The sequence below is a fragment of the Ipomoea triloba genome, chromosome 5 (assembly GCF_003576645.1).
Source record: "Ipomoea triloba cultivar NCNSP0323 chromosome 5, ASM357664v1".
NCBI lineage: Eukaryota > Viridiplantae > Streptophyta > Magnoliopsida > Solanales > Convolvulaceae > Ipomoea > Ipomoea triloba.
The window spans coordinates 31,173,887-31,199,230 of NC_044920.1; the positions used below are offsets into that span (position 1 = coordinate 31,173,887).

The window sequence follows — 25,344 nt, forward strand, 5'->3', positions numbered from 1 at the left end:
AAAGTGCAGTGAGCTCAGCCTCTAGTGGGTTACTGGCGTGAAAAGAAAAAGAGCAGCCTTCCATCCAGTTTCCTTTATGGTCTCTAAGAACCGCACCTCCTCCAGCAGTCGAGTGATTTCCTGTAAAGGCACCATCAACATTGAGCACAATTGTGGAATTAGTTTGTTTTTGCCATTTGATCTTTCTGTCGACAAGGTTTCCTTGAATGCTTCCTAGTTGAATTGATTTTGCAAAAGCTCTTCTGGTCTCCATTTCTTGCTCTCTAAGCCAATCGATCTTTTGTTGTAACTCCCAGTGATGATCACGAAAGACCACCTCGTTACGCCACTTCCATAACCACCACATGATAATTGCAAAAGTTGTGCTCCAGTCTCTTCTTGTTCTAGACTCCACCTTTCCGCAAAGATTAGTTGACAACCATTCCTCAAAGTTCATTCTATCCAGGCGTTGTCTTTCGCTTCTCGGGATGAAAGCTCTCCAAATGTTTTCCGCAGCTCTGCAAACTCTAAAGATATGATTGTTATCTTCTCTTCCTTCGCAACAAACATCACACATGTCATGCATTGTAAACCCCCTTCTGCATCTTTCAACGTTTGTCATAATTCTGTTGTGTTTCAAGAGCCAAAGAAACGCACAGATTTTGTTGGGAATCTTAAGTTTCCAAATTGTCACACAATCATTGTCATTAGGAGTTTCCTCATCGTTGATCGCGTCCCAATCATTGTCATTAGGAGTTTCCTCATCGTTGATCGCGTCCTCATAAGCTCTTGCGATGGAGAATTTTCTGTTGGGCTCGTTACCATTCCTAAGGTCCAAGCTATTACTATGATTGGGCTCGTTACCATTCCTAAGGTCCAAGCTATTACTATGAAAGTCACTATTCGCGTTTCCACCGCCTTGATTAATTAAACTGCAGTCACTATTCGCGTTTCCACCGCCTTGATTAATTAAACTGCAATTCCTAACAATTCCTTTCCACAAATTCGAACACCCCTGCTTTTCCCTCCAAACGATTGTCGCAGAATTTTGCCCAATATACTTTTTGGTAAGGATTTCTGCCCATAAGTTGCCCTATTCGTTTTGTAGTCTCCACCCCATCTTAGCCATAAAAGCCATATTCATTTCCCGTATTCGTCGGATGCCCAAACCACCTTTCTCCTTACATTTGGTTATTGTGTTCCAATTGACCAAATGGATACCGTTGTCACCCCTCCCTCCGTTCCAAAGAAAATTCCTGATTTTCCGTTCAATTTCCTCGCAAACACCCATAGGAAACCAGGTAGTTTGCATGCTGTAATAAGGGATGGTGTTTAGTACAGACTGAGCAAGGATTCTTCTTCCAACGAAGGATAGTGTCTTTGCCTTCCACCCCTTCAACCTGTCGTTGATGCGCTCTATGATCTGTAGAAAATAAGATTTGGAGATCCTACCATGGATGGTTGGAACTCCCAAATATTTACCAAGGTTTGAAGTTTGATTGATTCCCAACCTATTTGAGACTCTGCTTGCCACCTCATTGCTTGTGTTTTTGGAAAAGAATACTTGGGATTTCTGGAGGTTAATTTGCTGTCCAGAAGCCTTGCAAAACCTCTCCAAGCATTTGTTTATAACATCAGCTTGTTCTTCTGTTGCCTCTGCAAATAAAACCAAGTCGTCAGCAAAGAAGAGATGTGTGAGAGTAGGGTCATACCTTGAGATACGAATCCCTCAGCAGCTGCTTCCTTGATCAAATGGCCAAATCTCTCCATACATCGCACAAATATATAGGGTGATATGGAGTCCCCTTGTCTTATACCCCTCTCCAGGACAATCCAATCAAGTTGTTCTCCATTCCACAGGATTGACAGTCTTGTTGTCTCGATGCATTTCATGAATATTTCCTTCCACTCCCGAGTGAAGCCAGCTTCCTCAAGAGTTTCCTTGATGAAGTTCCAAGAAATCCGGTCATACGCTTTTTGAAGGTCAATTTTTATAATCATTTGGGCCTTATTTCCCGTTTTCTTTCTCATAGAATGGATGGTCTCTTGGAATATCACAATGTTATCAGTGATTTGTCTGCCGGGGACGAAACTACTTTGTTCAGGGCCAATGACTTTCCTTAGAATGTCTTTGGCTTTATTGAGAATAACTTTGGTGATGACTTTGTAGGACACATTGCAGAGGCTAATGGGGCGAAATTGGCTAATGCATTCCGGGTTTTTGTTTTTAGGGATCAATGCAATTAGAGTGTCATTGAGCCCAGCCGGCAAGATGCCTTGTTTAAGGAAATCCCTCGTTTGATTAGTGAGATTAATTCCACCACTTTCCACATTTTTTGATAGAAAGCAGCGTGGAAGCCGTCCGGTCCCGGTGCTTTATAAGGTTCCATCTCAAANCTCCAAACGATTGTCGCAGAATTTTGCCCAATATACTTTTTGGTAAGGATTTCTGCCCATAAGTTGCCCTATTCGTTTTGTAGTCTCCACCCCATCTTAGCCATAAAAGCCATATTCATTTCCCGTATTCGTCGGATGCCCAAACCACCTTTCTCCTTACATTTGGTTATTGTGTTCCAATTGACCAAATGGATACCGTTGTCACCCCTCCCTCCGTTCCAAAGAAAATTCCTGATTTTCCGTTCAATTTCCTCGCAAACACCCATAGGAAACCAGGTAGTTTGCATGCTGTAATAAGGGATGGTGTTTAGTACAGACTGAGCAAGGATTCTTCTTCCAACGAAGGATAGTGTCTTTGCCTTCCACCCCTTCAACCTGTCGTTGATGCGCTCTATGATCTGTAGAAAATAAGATTTGGAGATCCTACCATGGATGGTTGGAACTCCCAAATATTTACCAAGGTTTGAAGTTTGATTGATTCCCAACCTATTTGAGACTCTGCTTGCCACCTCATTGCTTGTGTTTTTGGAAAAGAATACTTGGGATTTCTGGAGGTTAATTTGCTGTCCAGAAGCCTTGCAAAACCTCTCCAAGCATTTGTTTATAACATCAGCTTGTTCTTCTGTTGCCTCTGCAAATAAAACCAAGTCGTCAGCAAAGAAGAGATGTGTGAGAGTAGGGTCATACCTTGAGATACGAATCCCTCAGCAGCTGCTTCCTTGATCAAATGGCCAAATCTCTCCATACATCGCACAAATATATAGGGTGATATGGAGTCCCCTTGTCTTATACCCCTCTCCAGGACAATCCAATCAAGTTGTTCTCCATTCCACAGGATTGACAGTCTTGTTGTCTCGATGCATTTCATGAATATTTCCTTCCACTCCCGAGTGAAGCCAGCTTCCTCAAGAGTTTCCTTGATGAAGTTCCAAGAAATCCGGTCATACGCTTTTTGAAGGTCAATTTTTATAATCATTTGGGCCTTATTTCCCGTTTTCTTTCTCATAGAATGGATGGTCTCTTGGAATATCACAATGTTATCAGTGATTTGTCTGCCGGGGACGAAACTACTTTGTTCAGGGCCAATGACTTTCCTTAGAATGTCTTTGGCTTTATTGAGAATAACTTTGGTGATGACTTTGTAGGACACATTGCAGAGGCTAATGGGGCGAAATTGGCTAATGCATTCCGGGTTTTTGTTTTTAGGGATCAATGCAATTAGAGTGTCATTGAGCCCAGCCGGCAAGATGCCTTGTTTAAGGAAATCCCTCGTTTGATTAGTGAGATTAATTCCACCACTTTCCACATTTTTTGATAGAAAGCAGCGTGGAAGCCGTCCGGTCCCGGTGCTTTATAAGGTTCCATCTCAAAGAGGGCCTTTTTTCCCGGTGCTTTATAAGGTTCCATCTCAAAGAGGGCCTTTTTGACTTCCTCCTCAGTGCAATCTGTGTTCATGTTAGCCCAATCCTGCTCACTAAGTCTGGGGAAAGCATTTTTGGGGCCCCAATCCTGCTCACTAAGTCTGGGGAAAGCATTTTTGGGGCACAACTCATGTTCTTGGTGTTCGTCTTTAGTAAAGAGGTTGACATAAAATTTTTTACCAAGTTCTTTAGCCCATCCTCATCATAGATCCTCTCTCCTTCATCATTGATAAAACTTCTGCAAGAGTTACGCGATCTTTTAACCTTGGTTGCTAAATGGTAAAATTTGGTGTTACGGTCTCCTGAAGTGATCCATTGCTCTCTAGATCTTTGGTACCAATACAGCTCTTCTTCATGTAGGACCACATCCAACTCTTTTCTTAGTTTAGACTCCAACTTGATGAGACCATTGCTTCTTGATTTGCTCATGGATTTTTTAATTCCTTCCAACCTTGCCTCAATTCTTCTCTTTCGATTTCTTGTTGTGCCAAGCTCATTTTTGTTCCACTTAATGAGAGCTATTGCAGTTTCCTCTAGGTTGCTCTTGAGATCCTTATCCACTTTCCAAGTGTCTTTGATAATTCTCTCAAATTTCTCATGAAGTGTCCATGCAGCGTGAAACATGAAGCCTCTATGAGAGTGTTTTCTTTTNTAGCCCAATCCTGCTCACTAAGTCTGGGGAAAGCATTTTTGGGGCACAACTCATGTTCTTGGTGTTCGTCTTTAGTAAAGAGGTTGACATAAAATTTTTTACCAAGTTCTTTAGCCCATCCTCATCATAGATCCTCTCTCCTTCATCATTGATAAAACTTCTGCAAGAGTTACGCGATCTTTTAACCTTGGTTGCTAAATGGTAAAATTTGGTGTTACGGTCTCCTGAAGTGATCCATTGCTCTCTAGATCTTTGGTACCAATACAGCTCTTCTTCATGTAGGACCACATCCAACTCTTTTCTTAGTTTAGACTCCAACTTGATGAGACCATTGCTTCTTGATTTGCTCATGGATTTTTTAATTCCTTCCAACCTTGCCTCAATTCTTCTCTTTCGATTTCTTGTTGTGCCAAGCTCATTTTTGTTCCACTTAATGAGAGCTATTGCAGTTTCCTCTAGGTTGCTCTTGAGATCCTTATCCACTTTCCAAGTGTCTTTGATAATTCTCTCAAATTTCTCATGAAGTGTCCATGCAGCGTGAAACATGAAGCCTCTATGAGAGTGTTTTCTTTTNGCATTAATGCAAACTGGGGATGGGTGAACAAGATTTGTACTTTCCAAGTGTTTCTCCACATGACCCAAATTCCTCCACTGAATCCTATAGCTTCTATTCTCATCCATTCGTCAAAGTTCAATTTTCGACAGATTGCATCAGCATGAGAACCAGAAATTTTTGGTTCCACAAGGCAGACCATGGTGGGGTTGTGGGTGGTAACAATGTTCTTGGCAGCTCTAAGGAAGGCCTTAGACGCTGCCCCTTGGCAATTCCAACAAACGATCGACATGGGAAAAAGACAAAACAGCAAAACACGGGAAGACCAAAAGGAAGAACACACAAACAGTAAAGTAGCAAAAGGCACAACAACAAGAACTTAGACCTCCATTACATCCTCCTTGGAGGTGCAAATGGGGTCCCGAGTGTCACCAGAGGAGGGGTCCTCGTCCATGGAGTCGACTAGAGGGTCCGGTGGATCATTGTGATGTTCCTCATTCATGGTTTCCGGAACCCCGAAGAATTGCTCATCACTTTCATGAGTGACCACCGTAATGCTAACGTTACCTCCATTAGTGTTGTTACCTCGAACCACTGTGTGCTCTGCTTGGGCAGCTGCTTGCATGTTTCGACCACTGCATTCACCATTTCTTTGGGGATGTTCTCTAATGGCACTCGTGTTACTGCCCCTTTTTGCCCAAGGTTCTTTATCATTAATTATTTGCTTCTCACTAATTTGAACGCTTGGCCTTTTGCCTTTACTGCTTAAAGGGCTCTTTGTTGTTGGGCTTTTATTTTTTGGGCTTTGAATTAATATCTCTTCCATAACCTCCTGGGCCTGCTCAATTTCAGCTTCTCCCGTGTCCAGCACTGCAAACCTAGTATTGTAGCTGTTGGCATTTACCTTGGGAGTCGGTGTGGTGGTCTTCCCAATGACTCCAATGAGCCCTTCTCCTCTAGACGTTTCCATTCCTCTGTTGTTGCTTTGTCTGCCACGACGTGAGACTTTCTGATGTGACTTCTCTGACAGTCACTGTCTTCCTTCCGTTACTGTTCATCGTCGCACCTTCTTCCTCGTTCGCCGGCGGCAGTCCCTGTTTCTCGCTCTGAGATGGAATGATCAACGGGCACACCTCTTCTTTGTGTCCATATGCCCCACAGTGAAAGCAGATTAAGTGTAACCCCTCATATTCAATTCGCCTAACTTTCTTTCTTAGAATGAACTTTGCAAGTAGAGGTTTCGTGATATCCACCTCAACACACATTCTTGCAAATTTTCCTCTAGAAACTAGGTTCGTAGCTTCATCAGTTCTGATTGGTCTTCCAATCTTTTTCCCAATCTTTTCCAGGAATCCGTTGTTGTAGTACTCTATTGGTAGTGAGGGAAACCTTACCCAGACTAAAACCTTCTCTGTAACCTCCCGGGCTGCGTCGAAATTGGGAGTCCATTCTTTCACCATGAGGTAATGGTCCATGACCATCCAAGGTCCACCGTATTTTACACGTTCGTAGTCATCCACCGAACCAAATTTAACGACAAAGTAGTCGTTATCCAATGCCACAAGTTCCATTCTGCTTTTTGGTTTCCAAATCGCCTTGATTCTGTTGTGGAGGTAGTTGTAGCCCACTTTTCTTCCCAAGACTTTGATAATCAGAGACTGCTTCCATGGGCGTCTTAGGTTTCGTTTCTCCTCCTTGGATAATCTGATGATAGGACATCCGGGTTCCTCCTTCTCTCCTTCCGTCTCTTCGTCATCCGAAACTTCGTCGTCACCATTCTTGTTAGCTGTGGAGCCAGCCAGTATCTCACTATAGGAGACCTTTGGTGCTGTCTCCATTTCCCTTTGTTGGGTTTCGGTGGAAGATTCGATTCCCTCCATACCGTCACTCAAGACTTGGGTGACACTCTGTTGATCTTGCAATGTCTTTGTCTTCTTCTTACTTCTTGCAAGGAGATCGTCTTCTTCGAGCGACATTAACAGGCAGAGATCAGTGAAAACCTCGTATATTTGCGATCTGCTCTAGAGTGAGAACGGAGAAAACGGCACGGCAGCTATTTTAATCGATACAGAGTCTTTACTTTTTACTTTCGCTACGGCTTATGACATAAGAAGTCAGGTCGGAATGATATTACAACAGTAAATAATAAAGATAGAATGATTCAATAAGGCAGAAGAGATAGTAGAAAGAAAGCAAATTCACTTGAGATTGATTTGTAGCTGTATAAAGCAAAAAAAATGCAACAAGCTACATAAACTGGTTTTTCATCTCAGTGCAAAACAAAGCCCCAAGGGGCAATAAATTTATTTATTTTTGAGGAAACTCTACCCATCCCTCCTAATCCGATCTGGTCTTACCCCAGACACTACACAACTCAAATGTAAATGTAAGCAAAACACAAAGCGTAGGAACAAAGGAGGGAGCAGCCAGCTCAAGCTTCGTCCAGGGCAAGAACTCCAGGAAGCACTTTCCCCTCTAGAAGCTCCAGGCTAGCACCACCTCCAGTTGAGATATGGCTCATCTTCTCTGCAAGCCCAACCTTCTCAACAGCCGCAACAGAGTCACCACCTCCAATGATTGTAGTCACTCCCTTTTCACTAAGCTCTGCCAATTTCTTTGCAATGGCCTGGGAAGTCGGAAAGTAAAATAATCAAAGATCAGCTTAGCTAGCGGCACGTACAGTGTGAGTCCCATACTTTATCATCATAATTCATAATTAATATACCTCTGTTCCAGCAGCAAACTTGTCAAACTCAAACACACCCATAGGTCCATTCCAAATGATGGTTTTGGTGGTATCCAAAGCCTCACCGAATGACTTGATTGTGTCTGGTCCAACATCTAAACCCATCCAGCCATCAGGAATTTCTGAGGCTTTAACCACCTGAAAATTCCAACAATGCCAGCAAGAGTTCATTTTCCAAGCATTTAAACTTGTTAAAACTACAGTAATATACATACATACATATGTGTGCACATTTTCTACAAACCATTAAGGCACCAAACCTGAAACCAATATTATTAAAATAAGAGAATTAGGAGAGTGAAACCTTGCTGTTAGCATCAGCGGCAAACTTGTCTGCAACTACCACATCAGTAGGAAGCAACAATGACACTCCCTTAGTCTTGGCCTTCTCAATGAGGGATGTGGCTAACCCGAGCTTGTCCTCCTCCAGGAGCGAGGATCCAACCTGGTATCCTTGAGCCTTGTAGAAAGTAAAGATCATACCTCCACCAAGCAATAGCAAGTCAACCTTTTCCAACAGTGACTCGATCACAGCAATTTTAGTGGACACCTTTGAACCACCAACAATTGCAGCAAATGGCTTCTTAGGGTTTGACACAGCCCCAACTAAATAGTCAAGCTCCTGAGGTAGCAAAAGATGTATGGAAGTGAGCAATTATGGACAATTTTTGCAAGACAGTAGCCTCTAAAATTTCCAAAATAGCCATTCAAATACCTTCTGCATAAGGAACCCGGCTACAGCAGGCTTCAAGTACTTAGCAACTCCCTCAGTGGAGGCATGAGCTCTATGGGCAGTTCCAAATGCATCATTAACATACAAGTCTGCTAGGGATGCAAGCTTCTTTGCAAATTCAGGATCATTCTTCTCTTCCTCTTTATAGAATCTCACATTCTCCAGCAGCAAAACACCACCATCTGGAAGTTCAGCAACCATTTTCACCACTTCTTCACCAATGCAATCATTAGCCATCTTGACCTATCAAAAAGCAAAAAATTTGGATTAATTTTTTAAAAGTATTATTTTGAAAAATCAATGAGGGTCAATGGCATCAAGGGAAACACCAAACAAACCTCAATTCCAAGAAGTTCAGAAAGTCTAGGTACAAGGGGCTTCAAGCTGTACTTGGGTGTGACTCCTTTTGGACGTCCCTAAAACCAATAACTCAAGCAATCAGAGAATACACAGAAAACTCAGAATAAAATGTCGGCCATCTAGAAATGCAGTGACATAGAGCAAGCTATAGAGAGTTTATATATGCTTGTTTGAATTCGATGAGCCTTGGAAGTTATTGGCTTCATCTTTAAGAGATTTTGTAGGCCTTCCTGAAGTGAAATCAACGACTATCAATAGTTTTAAAAGCACGTAGAGTTTTTTGTTTTAAAGAAAATAGTCTCAAAGATGTAGAGGAAAATAATCTCTACATTGGGAGCTGAAATTTATGAGCCAAGAATATCAACATAGGATGGAAATATACAAAACGGGCTTAATATACATAAATAAAATCGAAATAAAACAACTCGTTACTCAAACATTTATATTTATTTAAAAAAAAAAAAAAACCTAGACATTGTAGCTGCACATACTGCAGAAATCTAAGATCTAAGGTCAAATGAAACAAATCATTAACGAAACAATATGCTTCAGAAAGATAGAGTGAAAGTGAAGTGGCGCTTACGAGATGTGAAGAAAGGATGACACGAGCACCGTGTTGAACGAGGTACTTGATAGTGGGGACCGCGGCGCGGACTCTGGTGTCATCGGTGATTTTCAAGTTTTCGTCCAACGGAACGTTGAGATCCACCCTAACGAAAATTCTCTTTCCCTTCAGATCCGCCTCCTTCAGGGATCCAACACTCTTCTTCGTGGCCATTGTTTCAAAGCAAACACCTTCACACCAAAGTACCACTCAAGTAAATAAAATAACACACATATACATATGCAAACACACTAAAAAGAGAGAGAGACGGAGGATCGGATCGGATCGGATCGGAGGAGATTACTCACAAGTCACAACAACGCACGCTTAGGTCAGAGACGTTATCGGAAATGTCAAGGTTATTATGATCGATACAGAGGGGAAATGAGTAGGTTTAGGAAATTATATATAAACAAAAAAGTCCAAATATGAAAGGCGTAGGTAGCGAGCGAGCGAAGTATTCGTATTTCGTGGACACAAACAAGTGGCTTTCGTTTCTTTCCCGAATACGATGGGCTTATGTTTAACCAGCCCGTAGTAGTGGCACGGAGTTTTCTAGAATCGAACCAAAAGCATATTCCATTCTGGAATCCACTCTACTCTATGTGCGCCCCCAACGTCATCCGCTTCCATTTCTCCTCCTTGTAAATCAATTTTTTTTTCACAAGCACCGTGTTCAATTTGCACCAGTATCGAGCCACGGTAGCTTAGCTTTATTATGTTTTTAGTAATATGATATTTTTAGAATTTTCGATATATTTAATGTGCAGTAATAAATTATGGGTGATGATTAAATAGATTTAGAGACGAAAAACAGAAAGGAGGCAAGAGGAGATGACAACAAGTTTGAAAGAATTAAACTACCAAATTGAGGTACAATATTTTTTTTATATATATCCCAATACACAAACTGAAAACTGTTTCGGCTCATCGGATCGGGGGTTGTTATTTCGAACAGAACTGAAGTACTGAACACACACTGACTGACAGACAAAAAACAAAATGCAAAAAAGGGTGGGTGTGTATTTAAGGTAAGGTAAGGTAAGGTAATACTTAGTTAACAAGAGCTACAAAAGAAGGGGAAGGGGAAGTTGGAAGGATTGTCTCTCATGCGGCAACAGGGACAGCCTCGTCAAGAGCAATAACGCCCGGGAGCTCCTTTCCTTCCAACAGCTCCAAACTAGCACCACCTCCGGTTGAAATGTGGCTCATCACGCTAGCAACTCCAACTTTCTCTACTGCTGCAACTGAGTCTCCACCTCCGATAATGGTGGTCACTCCTTTCCCACTCAGTTCAGCAAGTTTCTTTGCTACTGCCTGCAACACAACAACAACAAAAGCTTAGCTTTTATGTGTTCTGTTAGTTCAAACACCCTAAACCCTCATCTTAAATACCAAAATCTTGGCTTCAGGAGGGAGGGGGCATTCATGGCATCATCTAAACCAAATTTGCAGCCAGCACCAATACCATTTTGGTTCAGCATCTAACTATTCCCAAATCCACTTGTGTCACATTATGCACTAATGAACAAAACTGTACAACCTCCTTGTGGGAGGGATTCACTACAATAATAATATGCTCGCTCTTACCTCTGTGCCTACTGCAAATTTGTCAAATTCAAACACTCCCATTGGTCCATTCCAAATCACAGTTTTTGTTGTCTCCAACGCATCATTGAAAGTCTTGACAGAGTCCGGTCCAATGTCCAATCCCATCCAACCGTCTGGGATAGCAGATGCTGGAACAACCTGCAGTAAGTAATATTTTATTAGTAATAAGAAAAATTGAGAACAACAACAACACTACTACTTCCAATTCCCCCCGGCCCCCATGTCAGATTAAACAATGATTAATTCACAAGTAGAAAGAAAGCAGCTATATTTATCACGGAGTATTTGATAAGTTTTAATGAGTGTACCATACCTTACTGTTTGCATCAGGAGCAAATTTATCTGCGATAACCACATCTGTAGGTAACAATAGACTGACACCCTTGGCTTTAGCCTTCTCAAGGAGTGATGTAGCAAGACCTAGTTTGTCTTCTTCCACAAGAGATGATCCCACTGAAAGACCTTGAGCCTTGTAGAACGTGAAGATCATACCTCCTCCCAGAAGCAAGATATCACATTTCTCCAAAAGGGACTCAATCACTCCAATCTTGGAAGAAACCTTTGAACCCCCAACAATAGCAGCAAATGGCCTCTTTGGGGTTGACACTGCACCAACCAGATAATCCAACTCCTGTAAAAGAAAACAAAAATAAATTGAGAGTGGAAACAGATATAATAGACTGGCTGAAAATAGCACAAAGAAAGGCAACAGCAACGTTCTAAGTTCTACAATTTGTCAATTCAAACTTTGGAGAGATATCTTTATAGCAGGAGCAGGCTATCGAACACTATGATATGATATAAGGAAATATCATATCAGGAGTGCAACAAAAAGCAATCTAACCTTTTGCAAAAGGAAACCAGCAACAGAGGGCTTCAAAAATTTAGTAACTCCCTCTGTGGAGGCATGTGCTCTATGTGCAGTACCAAATGCATCATTGACAAAAAGATCTGCCAATGAGGCAAGCTTCTTTGCAAACTCAGGTTCATTCTTCTCTTCTTCCTTGTAGAACCTCACATTCTCAAGAAGAAGAACACCGCCATCAGGAAGTGAAGCAACCAATTTCTCAACCTCTGGGCCAATGCAGTCATCAGCTTTCACCACCTATTCAGAAGCAAGCATATAGTGAAGAACAAGTCCAATTAGCTCAATCTAGGATCAGCACGTAATAATTACAGACAGAGGCTGGCGAAACTTGTATTTTATCCCTTCCTCTTTCCAGATTCCTCAGAAGAAAAAATAAAAATAAAAAAATTAACCTTTAGGTACCTGAATTCCAAGTAGTTCAGAAAGTCTGGGCACAAGAGGAGCGAGGCTGTATTTTGGTGTGACACCTTTGGGGCGTCCCTGGAGTTTCAACAGAAAATGACATATCAGTGTAAAGGATGCAATAATGTATAAAGCTAAGGAAATGCATGTTAGCAAGTTAACATGATGAACAAGGTGAATATTGTGGCTCAATCTTTGAACTTTTATGCCCGTAGCAATGTCCTATCTAATTTTCAGTAATTAAAAATCATCTCACAATACAATTCACAGACGCAGAAGTAAAAGCTGGATAGTCAGTCAGTGAGTGGGTCTGTAAAGGTTGAAACTTTTTATTGACAGGGCAAATCAGAGCTGCAGTTCAGTTCGTGCATTGAATAGCATGGCAAAAGCATAAGGTGCAATAGGAATAGGAATAGGAATGCAACTAACCAGATGGCTGGACAGAATGACTTTAGCCCCATTGGAAATCAAGTGCTTAATGGTGGGGATGGCAGCTCTAATCCTAGTGTCATCAGTGATTTTCTGGGTGTCATCGAGAGGGACATTCAAATCGGCCCTGACAAAGACCTTCTTGCCCTTCAAATCAGCGGCGGTGAGGTCACCCACGCTCTTCTTTGCCATGGAAACGACACCCCTGACGGGCTTGGCGGACGCCTTGAGGGATCGGAGCTGGGTGGCGACATGGTGGGAGAAGAATGGGTCAGCGGCGGCAGCGGCAAATCCAAGGCTGCGGAGTGGAGTCCTGGGGAGGAAGCGGGTGATAACGGCTCTCTTGGAAGAGGAAGAGGAAGAGGCGGCGGAAGACGAGGTGGTCGGAATGCCGCAGAAAGTGTAGGAAGCAGATGCCATTGCTGGTGGTGTTGGATTCTTCACACTCTCTCTTTCTCTCTCAGTCGGAGTTGAGTGATCCAAGGCCACTCGCTCTATAGAAGGAAATGGTGAAAAAACAAGAGATTGGAATCGACAGGGAAATGATGTGTGGAGTGTGGACGTGGATTGGAGAGTGAGGTGTGGATTGAACTAGATTGGATTTTTCTTATCGCCTAGTAGAGGTGTTCGATGATTTTCGGGCTCTTTTGTGACATCTCCTCATTTTCCTATTTTTCTAAAATTTTGTGATTTCTTTCATCTCTTTATTATTATTGTTTTTTTTTTTTAATGTGTTATGTGGATTTTGGTTCTCTACCTTCTCTTGTGGTTGAAACTTGGAAATCCCTCCCCTCCCCACAAGAATATAAACAAAAATAAAATAAAATCCCTTTGAAGTCACAAATCTTTGGCACCAACAACCACCTCCCACCACTTTGATCATTAACTATTGCAGATTTTTTAAATGTGTTATTTGATAATTAATTTTGTTTATAGTTGGTTGGTTATTATCAAATTCTTATTTAATTTAGTTATTTTAAATGTTAAACAAACAAAAGTAATTACGGAAGTCATTAAGAGCAACAAGGAGTGGCTTATTACAATGTGATCATGATCTAGGATTTGTGGAATCATTAGATTGCAAGGAAGCACTTTCACGGTCGAAATCATTAGGTCATACAAATGTTAAGTTGGGGGCTAATTCTCATATTTTTAATAAGGATATCCATGCCTATTTAGTTTATCTCACTTACAATGATTTAGTGGCCGTTGGGATTGTTAGAGCGGGGCTCAAACTTACTCCCATCATCCATGTGAAAGTGTTAACCGAGACACCTGGTGTCACTAAACCAAAGGTCTTTGACTTATAATAAAGTTAATTTTACTTTGACTTATAATTTAAAGGCTTATTTGATCCTTATCTTCGAGTATATATAAAGCTCAAGTCGCTTCAAAAGTCCGTTTAAAATTTACTGCAATAAACCGAGTAAAACAAATGGAATGGCAGAATGGGCGACCGGGGCACAGAGGATTCACTCACTCATTTTCATTGAAGTGTTGAAGATAAACCTCTAAACCCCTTGCTGGCGTCACATAGTGAACTCCGACGAGACGACCACCGCCGCTGAAACCGCGGTAGAGTCGATATCACACTCTCACATTTGGGACCCTAAGCGTCTCCATGGATGTAAGCACTACCATCCGTCAGTGTACAAGCCCGTTACATTCATCTCAAATCAAACTTAACATCGGAAAACAAGCTTACTCTAATCTTCTCTTTCATAGCCGCCATCTTTTCAATCATAGACGGAACCTTAAGCTTTCCCGCCGGAGGAGGCCCATATTTCTAGCTTCTTTTTCGTCTTCTTCAGATGGACCCCAAGGGTTTTCTTGGCTTCACCTTTCGCAGTCCATTCGCCGCGGTTCCCAACGTTTCCTCAAGAAATTGGGAGAGTCCGTGAAGAAAGAGACGGGATTTGATGTTGAAGATGCTAAGGTTCGAGCTTCTGAATTTGCAAACAACGCTAATGACTCGGCCACGAAGGGCCAAGCTCAGCTTAACCGTTTTAGGTTCGAGCTGTTTCCTGAGTTTATTGAGTGGAACAGATGGGAGCTTTGGAAGGTGAAGTTTTATTCTTTTCTTGTTTTAATTATGTATTACTCAGTGCTCGCTCTATAGTATTTTCAGCATTGTGGTTCCTTTTCATTTGCAGGATATTAAGAACTGGGAACCAAAAAGAGTTGCTGTTTTGTTATTATATGTTGTTGTCACAGTTTTTTCTTGTCAAAGAATCTATATGGCCATTCGTGCTCCAATCATTAATAGGGAAAGAAAAGAGTTGACTGAAGCATATATGGAGGCACTAATTCCTGAACCTACTCCTGCTAATATCAAAAGGTATATTTGTCTATATCTTTCACCATCCATCATTTTGATTTGAGGGTTTACTTCAAGCTGTGCTTTGACTTATATGTAAAAGAATATAACTTGGCTCTATATATACTAGGTTTTCTGACTCATTGTATACTGTTGCCCAGATGGCATGACATATTGTGATGATCTTACTCCACATCATTCAGTATGCTTGAGAGATTAACTGCATTAACTATGAATCGCTGAAATTTAAAAGGATAGTGTGATTTTTCCATCATGCTTTACTTCAGTTGCTTGGTTTCAAGTATCAGATAATGCAATGCTGTCTTGTTTAGAAGCTGACAGACTAAATTGATGTAAAGAATACATTTTAGAGAAGGATTAACACAATTCTTATTCTTACTGCCTTAATTTTGTTCAATTAAACAATGGAATATCAAAGTTTCTGTGACAAAAAAAAAAAATACTTGCTTTATGCATGGTGATGGTCCTTTCTAATTTCTGATTATTTTTTCCCTATAGATTTAACAAAGGTTTATGGAGGAAGAATATCCCAAAAGGTTTAAAATTAAAGAAGTTCATTGAAGGGCCAGATGGAGATCTTATTCATGATAGTTCTTATGTTGGGGAACATGCATGGGAAGATGATTCTGGTGGTCCTGAACACAATATCAAAGAAATTATAGACCGTGAAGTGGCAATGAACTCAGAAACTAAAGAGGCTCTAAAAGAAGATATAGGAATTTCAGGTATTTGAATATGCAATGGACTTCTCTGATACTCCCACTTTTCTAGATGAGGCTTGCTTGTCGCCTTGTCCTGAATTCTTGCACTTCAGGCTCTTGTAAACTTGTAAAATTATGTACTTCTTTAAGACAAGATTTAATGCATTGATTCTTTTTTATTTTTTGAGAGTGGTGATATTGGGTTTGGTGCTAGAATTTGGCACAATTTGTTTTCTATTTAAGCCTTTCTTCCAATGTTTGTTCAGCAGCTGAAAATCGGGACAGTAAAGGAAATTGGCGTGAAAGACTTAAAGTATGGAATGACATTCTTAGAAAGGAGAAGCTGGCTGAACAGTTAGACTCATTAAACGCTAGGTACGTGGTTGAATTTGACATGGAGGAGGTTAAAAACAGCCTTCGCAAAGATGTGGTTGAGAAGACAAGTGAAACTCAAGGAACCAGAGCATTGTGGATATCAAAAAGATGGTGGCGCTATCGCCCAAAGCTTCCATATACGTATTTTCTTCAAAAACTTGATTCGTCTGAGGTAAAAAAAATTTGCCCCTTCCACTGGTTTTTACTACTCTCTCCTCACAAGTAAACATTCATGGAACCTCCAGAAAGTTCTATTTATCCTTTGAGGCTTCAAATATATTATGGATAGTAACATGGGGATTACTTGCTCTCTAAATCCACACCCTGATTATTGCACCCAATGAGAACTTTCATGAATAAATGACTGTGGGATGAAGTAATGGATTGGAAAATTGACAGGTTGCTGCTATTGTCTTCACAGAGGATCTGAAGCGAGTGTATGTAACAATGAAAGAAGGGTTCCCTCTAGAATACACTGTGAGTAATGTCTCTGTTGCTGCATAGTTAAAATGTATCCCCTCTTGAATTTGAATATTTTGTTGACACTAGTATATTCTTCTTGTAGGTTGATATTCCATTAGATCCCTTCTTGTTTGAGATGATAACTAGTTCTGGCGCTGAAGTGGATCTCCAGCAGAAGCGGCAGATGCATTACTTTCTAAAAGTGATATTTGCTTTACTGCCTGGGATACTGATTTTGTGCTTCATTAGGGAATCTGCAATACTTCTTCATATTACCACAAACCGTGTCCTCTACAAAAAATATAATCAACTTTTTGACATGGCTTATGCTGAAAACTTTATTCTGGTATCTTTCATCTCCCATGAATATATAGGTTTTTACTTCCACTATTACTTATCTGAGAAGTTTCTTCATCATATTTCTTTACCTGCTTAGCCTGTTGGAGAGGTTGGAGAAACAAAATCAATGTATAAAGAAGTTGTATTGGGAGGAGATGTTTGGGATCTTTTGGATGAGTTGATGATTTACATGGGAAACCCTATGCAGTATTATGAGAAGGAAGTCAAGTTTGTTAGGGTAAACCCATCAATTCTTCCAATTATTTTTGGAGGTCTACTTTTTATTAAACACTGAATTGATTGCCCTATTTTGCATGGTAGGGTGTCCTTCTTTCTGGACCTCCTGGAACGGGCAAGACACTTTTTGCTCGAACACTCGCAAAGCAAAGTGGTATGCCATTTGTTTTTGCTTCTGGTGCTGAGTTTACAGATAGTGAAAAAAGTGGTGTTGCACGGATTAATGAAATGTTCTCCCTTGCAAGGAGAAATGTAAGTTTTCTAACTTTAAACTGTGAATATCTGTGTTAAAGTATTTCAAGTCACTACCACATGCTCCTATTTTCTCCAAACAAAAGATTGTTTCTACTTGGCATTCACCTCCAGGTAACTGGATCTTTATGGATGTGGAACCTTTGCAAGATTGAACTTTTTGGCTACTTTATTCTAATTTTACAGAGAGATTTTTATTTAATTGTCCTCTGTGTAGGCTCCTTCTTTTGTGTTTGTTGATGAGATCGATGCTATTGCTGGAAGGCATGCAAGAAAAGATCCACGAAGAAGAGAAACCTTTGAGGCATTGATATCCCAGCTTGATGGGGAGTTAGTCTCTTATCTTTGCTTTGTCTATTTCAGTATTTTGCATGACACACTTTTTTTAACACTCTATCCTCAAAGGGCTTCAGAGAACATACAGAATAATTTTAAGAAATAATTGTTGTCTAGGCTAAAATACTTCCTTCTGTCATATATTGTTTTGTTTGTAAAACAATTTATAAATTTTTTATTGTTTGCAGGAAAGAGGAAACAGGTGTTGATAGATTTTCACTCAGACAAGCTGTCATTTTTATCTGTGCTACTAACAGACCGGATGAACTGGACCTTGAATTTGTTCGCCGTGGACGTATAGACAGGCGTGTATATATTGGTTTGCCTGATGCAAAGCAACGGGTGCAAATTTTTGGTGTCCACAGTGCTGGGAAGCAGCTTTCTGATGACGTTGATTTTGAGAAAGTAAATACATTGCTTTTCTGACTATAATTCCAGTTTGTTTTCTTCCTCAATTTGGTGTTTGAATAGTGCTGGCAATAGGCTTCTGTTTTGCTTTGAGAAAGTAAATGCGTTCCTTTTTCATTTCTATATATATGTTTCTCCCCCATATCTGGTGTTTTATATAATGGTTGATATTAAAATCGTTTTTGTTGCTTTTGTTGTTGGGATTCAAATGTCTGTAAAACATCCTTATGATTTATATATACTTTATTTTTTCCTCTGATGTGCTACAAAGTGGTACATTGTTGGTTCACATGGCTGTTTCTACTCCTGTATGTCCCAAAACTGAATGGGCTCACAGCATAATTTTTTCTTTATCCCGCAGCTTGTCTTTCGCACTGTTGGGTATTCTGGGGCAGACATAAGAAATCTAGTCAATGAAGCTGGAATAATGTCTGTAAGTCTCTTTGTTTTTTCTCAAAAAATCATTTTCCAATTTTAATTTGTATACAATTTCTAACCTTTCTTTTATAACACTTATTTCCTGCTTTCTCTTGAGGAGGGGAATAAAGGAAAAAACACAAAATGAGAAGTGAAAAGAAATGTGTTTTCCTTCTCTAACATTTATGGTAGTGCTTGATGAATATATGCTTACAAATTTTTAGGTGCAAAAGACCTGTAAATGCAAATGTATGCTCTGATGAATGACTTATATTTTATATATTCTTATGAATATTCACAAGGTGGTTTGGATATACATGCAGATAAGGAAAGGGCATTCTAGGATCTACCAGCAGGACATCATGGATGTGTTGGACAAGCAGTTGCTTGAAGGCATGGGTGTCCTTCTAACAGAGGAAGAGCAGCAAAAGTGTGAACAAAATGTATGAATTGATTGAATTCTTCCACATTGTTTTGCAAAAAATAGAGCTGAGTTACACATGATTGATCATTTCCTAAGATTATTTGTAACAGATCTCTCTTGAAAAGAAAAGATTGCTGGCAGTACATGAAGCTGGTCACATTGTGTTGGCACACTTGTTCCCTAGATTTGATTGGCATGCATTTTCTCAGCTTCTACCTGGTGGAAAAGTATAAGTTCTTGTCATCTAAATATGGTCATGTTTGATTCTGCTTTCATTCCCTCAAACTTACTGGTTGTTGGCTTGTTGCTTGGAACAGGAAACTGCAATATCAGTTTTTTACCCTAGAGAGGAAATGGTTGATCAAGGTTACACAACCTTTGGCTACATGAAAATGCAAATGGTGGTAGCTCATGGTGGGCGTTGTGCTGAACGAATTGTATTTGGTGATGATATTACTGATGGAGGCACAGATGATATGGAAAAGATCACAAAGGTACATTACATCCTTCAGCTACTAATGATCAAGAAGCTATGTATTGCAACTAAATTTCTTATGCAACAATATTGAATTCAATGATGGCTTTTATAGGTTCCTTTCCAGCAATGTCCCTCTCCTCATATTGAAATTAAAGATAGTTGAGAAATAATATATATTGAAATGCCAGTGGGCCAGGATGGAGCTACTGAATTAAATTGGTCAATAATATATTAAATAAAGTTTCTCAAATCCATGGCTCCACGTGTTTTCTCTAACATGACAGTTCTTTAGGGACAGAGGGAGGGAGTTGATAAATTGTATTTCATGTAGAAGGGTTGGGGTGGGGTGGTGGGGGACTACATGTTGGCCTGTTGTGTAAGTATGTGCTTTCTGCCAATCGTGTGCCCTTCTAATTTCTAAAGAGGTGTTGTGTTTGTGTGTATGCCCACCAACACTTGCTCAGGCAATTGATTTATCTTAGTGCAATTAGGGAACTTGTTACCATGAACCTGCCTACCAACTCATTTTTCATCTTATCTCCAGATTGCTCGAGAAATGGTGATAAGTCCTAGGAACTCTAGGTTGGGGCTTACTGCTTTGACAAAGAAAGTAGGGTTGGGTGATCGACCAGATGATCCTGATGGTGAGATAATAAAATATAAGGTATTATTTTATTTTCTTTTAAGTCATGCTCAGCTTAGTTGTTGGCTTTATTATTATTTTATTTTTTATTCTTTGTCTTTATCTTTGTTAAATAAATGACACAATATGTTTTGCATTTATGTTTTGATACTAGTGTCTAACATGTCTTATTAACATTTTTTCTGATTTCAGTGGGATGATCCATATGTAATTCCTGCAAATATGACAGTTGAAGTATCTGAACTATTTACTCGGGAGTTGACAAGGGTGACTTTAAATTGCCTTCTTTATGTTCATTTTGTTCCAACTTTGAAATGGGTCAAATTTTCGGTCTTCACTTTTCATATTTCCTGCCTTCCTGGTGATGTATATTTATTTAGTTGCATCGATTCTACTTTTGCTTCTCAATGTTGTCACAAGATATATCCAGTGACTTTTCCCCTTGGATTTCTGCTTGGAGAAAAAGTACCAATTTACCTGTTTGAAGCTGTGTTATGCCCATTAGGTTCCCCTCTCCTCTATTGGTAACTCATAGGAATCTCATTTTAGAGCAGTGTCTTATATTATTAAAAGTGTACTTTCGTGCTACTATGAAGTTGTAGGTCTATCTTATCAAGTACGGGTTAAGACTGATAGTTAATGAAGAAAGTAAGCCTGTTTATCTATTATTAAAAAACTGGTCATGTACTATTAAAAAAAAGTGCCTTTGTTTTGTTTTTACTTTTTACATGTGGTTTTTTAAGTCTATATTTACATTATTGGCTTTTTAGTCAAATAACAATTGGTTTCATTTTTTATAACAGTACATTGAAGAGACAGAAGCCCTTGCAATGAAGGGATTGATGGCCAACCGGCATATTCTCGATATAATTGTGAATGAGCTTCTAGAACAATCAAGAATAACAGGATTGGTATGATAACCTTTTCTCTCTCTCTCTCTCTCTCTCTCTCTCTCTCTCTCTTTTAAAGACAAGGCTAACAACTGGCAGGTAAGAAGGGGCTTGCCTAGTTGCCTCACTCTTCCAATTCATTAAAAACCAGAAAGACATCAATACAAAGAGGGGGATGTAGTGCCTAACCTCCCATCAAATTGAGGGAAAGACTGCCTTGTCCCTTTAATAAATGGAATCAAATCTAGAAAAGCAAGAATAAGGAAAGAGCTCACAGCCTGATCCCTCACTTCCTCTGCAGTCTGCATCATAAAAAAATTATTCTATTTCTTCCTGAAAAATATTACTATTTCTAAAGATTATGCTATGGGGAAATGATTTGTTTTTATCTTTCTTCATCTATTATTCTAAGGAAAATGTTTTACAGACTGAAGTAGTCATAAGAGCTCGATGCCAATTGGTGGCAGCATGGCATTTTAACCACCTTGGTTGTGTAATTATGGGAATGGGACAAGGCCTACACTTTTTTTAATTCTTATATTAGCGTGCTTTAGTAAGACATGGCAGATCCTCCTATTCATCCTCCATTGTTTCTTTCCCAGAATGTGGAAGAGAAAATGAAAGGGTTATCACCTGTGATGTTTGAAGATTTTGTGAAGCCTTATCAAATAAACTTGGAAGAGGTGATATTCTAACACATACTTTTTTCTTATTAATTAGTTGTCACATGGATTTACAGCTGTCTTGCTTTCTGCAAACTCTATTGGTAGCTTGTTTCAAAGGATTTTTGGCTTAACATAAAGTAAAAGTATTAATCCACCTTAAACTGTATCCTGCGAACCATAAATTTCTGTGCACTAGTCAGTGCTAGCTATTAGAACACTATCATGTCATGGATATTTATATAACTGTAAACACTGAATTGACAAGCTCAGCTCATCTCACCAGATGCTGCTCTTAAACTGCCTTGAAAGGAATGGGAAAATTACCACTTGATATTAGTGTCAAAAGCTTTAATCTTTATGCATATTTACAATTTCACTAATTATGTGAAAATGTTTTCAGGAAGGACCATTGCCTCATAATGACCGCCTGCGTTATGAACCACTCGATGTGTATCCCGCACCCCTGCACCGATGTTAAGTTGTAGTAACATCATGAGTTTGGTGGCATGTGAATGGTAGATGGAATTACCATTCAGAGAGAGAGAGAGAGAGAGAGAGAGAGAGAGAGAGAGAACACTGGAAACGAAGGATGGTTGAGAGTTTTGTAGTGAGTTTGGTGGCATGCAAGTGATAGCTGAAATTAGCATTTGGGAAACATACTAGCTAGGATGATAAATTTTGATCCAAAAATGATTTATCTGTCTGTAGCTCTGTTTCAAGATAGTGAGAGCTTTCCAATAAAGATTGAGATGGCAGGGATGCCTTTTATTCTTAACCTTATCATTATTTAAAATTTTAACCTCCAAAAGTGCAATCTTTTTGTAATAATGTAAATACACTAACTAGTGACTTGTTAAAGGTGTCTACTGTATCTATTATTATGTGCAGTAATAACATGGTTCCGAGAAGTTGATGGGCGTTCAAAGCATGTAACATTTCATCTTCATTACCTCTGATATACTTGTATGTTCTTTATTCTTAGTTCTTAACTAGACTATACTCCGTATTATATATTGGTTAGGCTAAAAAGAAATTCTCAACAGTTAATTAGTTACCAACTGAACCGTCCATACTTCCTCCTATTTTTTTATTTTTTTTGGGTGAATGTAAATTTATTAAAACCAAACAAATATGTACACAGACATCGGGGCATACTTCCTCCTATTAATTTTACGTTTGGAAGTGCTTCACTGTATCAACACTCAACAATATTCAATGTGTGAGGTAGAGGTAGAGGTAGGTAGCTACGCGAAAATGGAATAGCTAAACTTTTGAAACAATAAGTATTAACATCAATACCAATACCAATCTAAAAGATAATAGTTGGCCAAATAATGTACTTCTATTTCAAATGGTCACATTCTAGCTCTGCAATTAATTTATTGGGCATTAAATATTACTTTCCTTTATTTTTCCTTTCCTTGCAAAGCAGACACCCTACTGCTGCTGGTGGCTGGTATTTGATAGGGGAGGGGAGGAGATCAAAGTTTGCTTGAAGGAACACCAACTGGTGCATCTCTTGATTTTTTCTCCACTGTTCGCGAAAGCTCTTTAACTGCATCTTTATGCAGATAACGAGGGTGACTAAGCCAGAGTCCCCCATCAACTATCAAAGTTGTTCCATTTACATATTTTCCTTCAAGAAACAAGGAGGAGCATCATGTCATGTCATACAAGATTGAAAATGCAGCAATATTTAGTTTCAACAGGAGGGAAAGATGGAACACATTCAATTCAAATAATAACACTATGAAGACAAACAGCACATCACATCGCAGGTATTATAACAATGCAAACACCAAACCCCACACTTACCAGCATCTGATGAAATGTAGAGAGCAGCCATAGCAATATCCCACTTCTCCCCAACTTTGTAAAGAGGCACGCTGTCACGATTACTCCCATCCATCTCTTGAGGTAAAAGTTTTCTCAAACCAGTTGTGTCACCTATGGGACCTGGTGCAATCCCATTTACTCTAATGTCATAGTCAGTACCCCATTCCAGAGCCAAATTTCTAGTAACTGCATCAACAGCAGCCTAGGGACAGCAACAAGGGTGTGTAAAGATAAAAGCTAAAAGTTTGCAGAACAAGTGGACACAAATTAAGCCAACCACAAACCTTTGCTGCAGCTACATGGATTTGATACCAAGAGGCAGTGTAGTGTAAAGTGGCACTAATATTTAGTATTGTTCCACCAGAAGAAGATGGACTTCTCCCAGGACCTCCTTTCTTAAGATACTTGAGAGCTTCATGGCACATTGTGAATGTACCCACAGAATCAATATCCAACACTGCACCAAGTAATTTAAATTGAAACCTGTGAGAAGACCACTAGAGAATAAAAAGGAAGAGAGAAGCCATATCAAACTTGGAAATTCTGTCCGCTAACTTATCAAACCACTCCACATCATCGCCATCTATGTTTTTAATATGATGAATCGTAAGGATATGTCAGTCATACACCTGGCATGCCTATCTTCCAGGCAATTCTCAGTAACAAGCAATATGCTACTCAGATAACATTCAAACAAGCCCCTTACTTATCCAGTGTATGCAATATGCAATATGTTGACATCAGGGGCATTTGCATACACAGTACATATTTAAAAAGAAAAGATGATACAAGTCATTACTCCAAATCAACATTTTGCATCAAATACTTGAGTATATGTTGATATAAAAGTGGTTAGAGAAAACCTGTTCGAAAACCGTTGGGAGACAAATCCTCAGGTGAAACAAGAAAATTGCCGGCTGCAGCATTGACAAGAATGTCAAGCTTCCCAAAATGTTTGACAGTGGACTCCACCACTCTCTTTGCATCTTCCTGTTTGCGCACATCCCCCTGAAAACCTACTGCCTGGTATGGTATGGTATAATATATTACAATATAATTATTGGGGAAAAATAAATTGTCAGAGAAACAATCAAGCTTTATATATTAAGATGGGGACAAAGAGATGATGTAGAAGATCATGAGCAGGAGAAAAATACTCATTTTCCCTTTAATCATCACAAGCTTGATCCACAACTACCATTCTACCAACCATACAAATTCCAATTAAGATGTAAACACAATTAGCAAAGAGAGAGGGAGAGAGAGAGAATGTAAATTACTATGTAATTACTCCGTAGTAGTAGTAGTAGTATATGCAATTAGGAAATGAACGGAGAAGGGGTTGAAGAAAGATTGGATTTTTACGGGAATTCCGAGGGATTGGAGCGTAGAGACGGCGGATTGTACGACAGAGGAGCGGCGGCCCATGATGGCGATAGAGGCACCATGCTTGCCGAACTGGTTGGAGATCTCGAAACCGATGCCGGAACCACCTCCGGTCAAGAGGGCTACTTTTCCTTGGAGGATATCTGATCTGAACGGTGACGACGACTCCATTACAACTATACTTTTCTTCTTCTTGTCTTGATCACAAACTATTTGTTTTGTGGTTGTAGTGTCCTCCCGGACATCGAGTTGTAGGAGAGTAGAGAGAGATGATTTGTCCTTGTTTTGACTTAGCTATCGTGGATTGTTTTCGTACTACTTCACTTTTTAGCCTTTTTATTCCTAAAATAGAATTGCCATGTCATTTTTTTTAACCAAACAAACAAACAAACATTTCATTTA

At 39.7% G+C, this 25,344-nt stretch overlaps 4 protein-coding genes across 6 annotated transcripts; 1 reads left to right on the forward strand and 3 right to left on the reverse strand.

Moving 5' to 3' along the window:
- Nucleotides 1-7,181: 7,181 nt before the first annotated feature.
- LOC116019127 (phosphoglycerate kinase, cytosolic) lies at nucleotides 7,182-9,914 on the reverse strand. Of its 2 annotated transcripts, none has more exons than XM_031259244.1 (7): nucleotides 9,754-9,914; nucleotides 9,425-9,636; nucleotides 8,820-8,897; nucleotides 8,464-8,724; nucleotides 8,053-8,370; nucleotides 7,728-7,886; nucleotides 7,182-7,628 (listed from the first exon to the last, which is right to left on the reverse strand). In XM_031259244.1, the coding sequence occupies exons 2-7, from the start codon at nucleotides 9,617-9,619 to the stop codon at nucleotides 7,434-7,436; spliced, it is 1,206 nt and encodes a 401-aa protein (XP_031115104.1). In that variant the 5' UTR covers nucleotides 9,620-9,636; nucleotides 9,754-9,914; the 3' UTR covers nucleotides 7,182-7,433. The 2 variants fall into 2 exon arrangements, with proteins under 2 accessions (XP_031115104.1, XP_031115105.1); XM_031259245.1 differs by having other exon boundaries at nucleotides 9,726-9,850.
- Nucleotides 9,915-10,280: 366 nt separating this feature from the next.
- On the reverse strand, nucleotides 10,281-13,346 carry LOC116019121 (phosphoglycerate kinase, chloroplastic). Its single transcript, XM_031259225.1, has 6 exons — nucleotides 12,756-13,346; nucleotides 12,327-12,404; nucleotides 11,901-12,161; nucleotides 11,370-11,687; nucleotides 11,036-11,194; nucleotides 10,281-10,762 (listed from the first exon to the last, which is right to left on the reverse strand). The coding sequence occupies exons 1-6, from the start codon at nucleotides 13,173-13,175 to the stop codon at nucleotides 10,553-10,555; spliced, it is 1,446 nt and encodes a 481-aa protein (XP_031115085.1). The 5' UTR covers nucleotides 13,176-13,346; the 3' UTR covers nucleotides 10,281-10,552.
- Nucleotides 13,347-14,186: 840 nt separating this feature from the next.
- On the forward strand, nucleotides 14,187-22,628 carry LOC116019115 (ATP-dependent zinc metalloprotease FTSH 12, chloroplastic). 2 transcript variants are annotated; one of them, XM_031259215.1, is made up of 19 exons: nucleotides 14,187-14,817; nucleotides 14,909-15,093; nucleotides 15,592-15,818; nucleotides 16,061-16,341; nucleotides 16,569-16,646; nucleotides 16,735-16,977; nucleotides 17,068-17,208; nucleotides 17,292-17,459; nucleotides 17,677-17,789; nucleotides 17,984-18,200; nucleotides 18,565-18,636; nucleotides 18,944-19,063; nucleotides 19,155-19,271; nucleotides 19,362-19,538; nucleotides 20,067-20,186; nucleotides 20,358-20,432; nucleotides 20,969-21,076; nucleotides 21,658-21,738; nucleotides 22,121-22,628. In XM_031259215.1, exons 1-19 carry the CDS (start codon nucleotides 14,377-14,379, stop codon nucleotides 22,196-22,198), a joined length of 3,042 nt encoding a protein of 1,013 aa, XP_031115075.1. In that variant the 5' UTR covers nucleotides 14,187-14,376; the 3' UTR covers nucleotides 22,199-22,628. The 2 variants fall into 2 exon arrangements, with proteins under 2 accessions (XP_031115075.1, XP_031115076.1); XM_031259216.1 differs by having other exon boundaries at nucleotides 16,064-16,341.
- A 329-nt stretch (nucleotides 22,629-22,957) lies between these two features.
- On the reverse strand, nucleotides 22,958-25,248 carry LOC116019133 (peroxisomal 2,4-dienoyl-CoA reductase). Its single transcript, XM_031259249.1, has 5 exons — nucleotides 24,922-25,248; nucleotides 24,420-24,579; nucleotides 23,841-24,013; nucleotides 23,536-23,758; nucleotides 22,958-23,356 (listed from the first exon to the last, which is right to left on the reverse strand). Exons 1-5 carry the CDS (start codon nucleotides 25,111-25,113, stop codon nucleotides 23,202-23,204), a joined length of 903 nt encoding a protein of 300 aa, XP_031115109.1. The 5' UTR covers nucleotides 25,114-25,248; the 3' UTR covers nucleotides 22,958-23,201.
- Nucleotides 25,249-25,344: the final 96 nt, after the last annotated feature.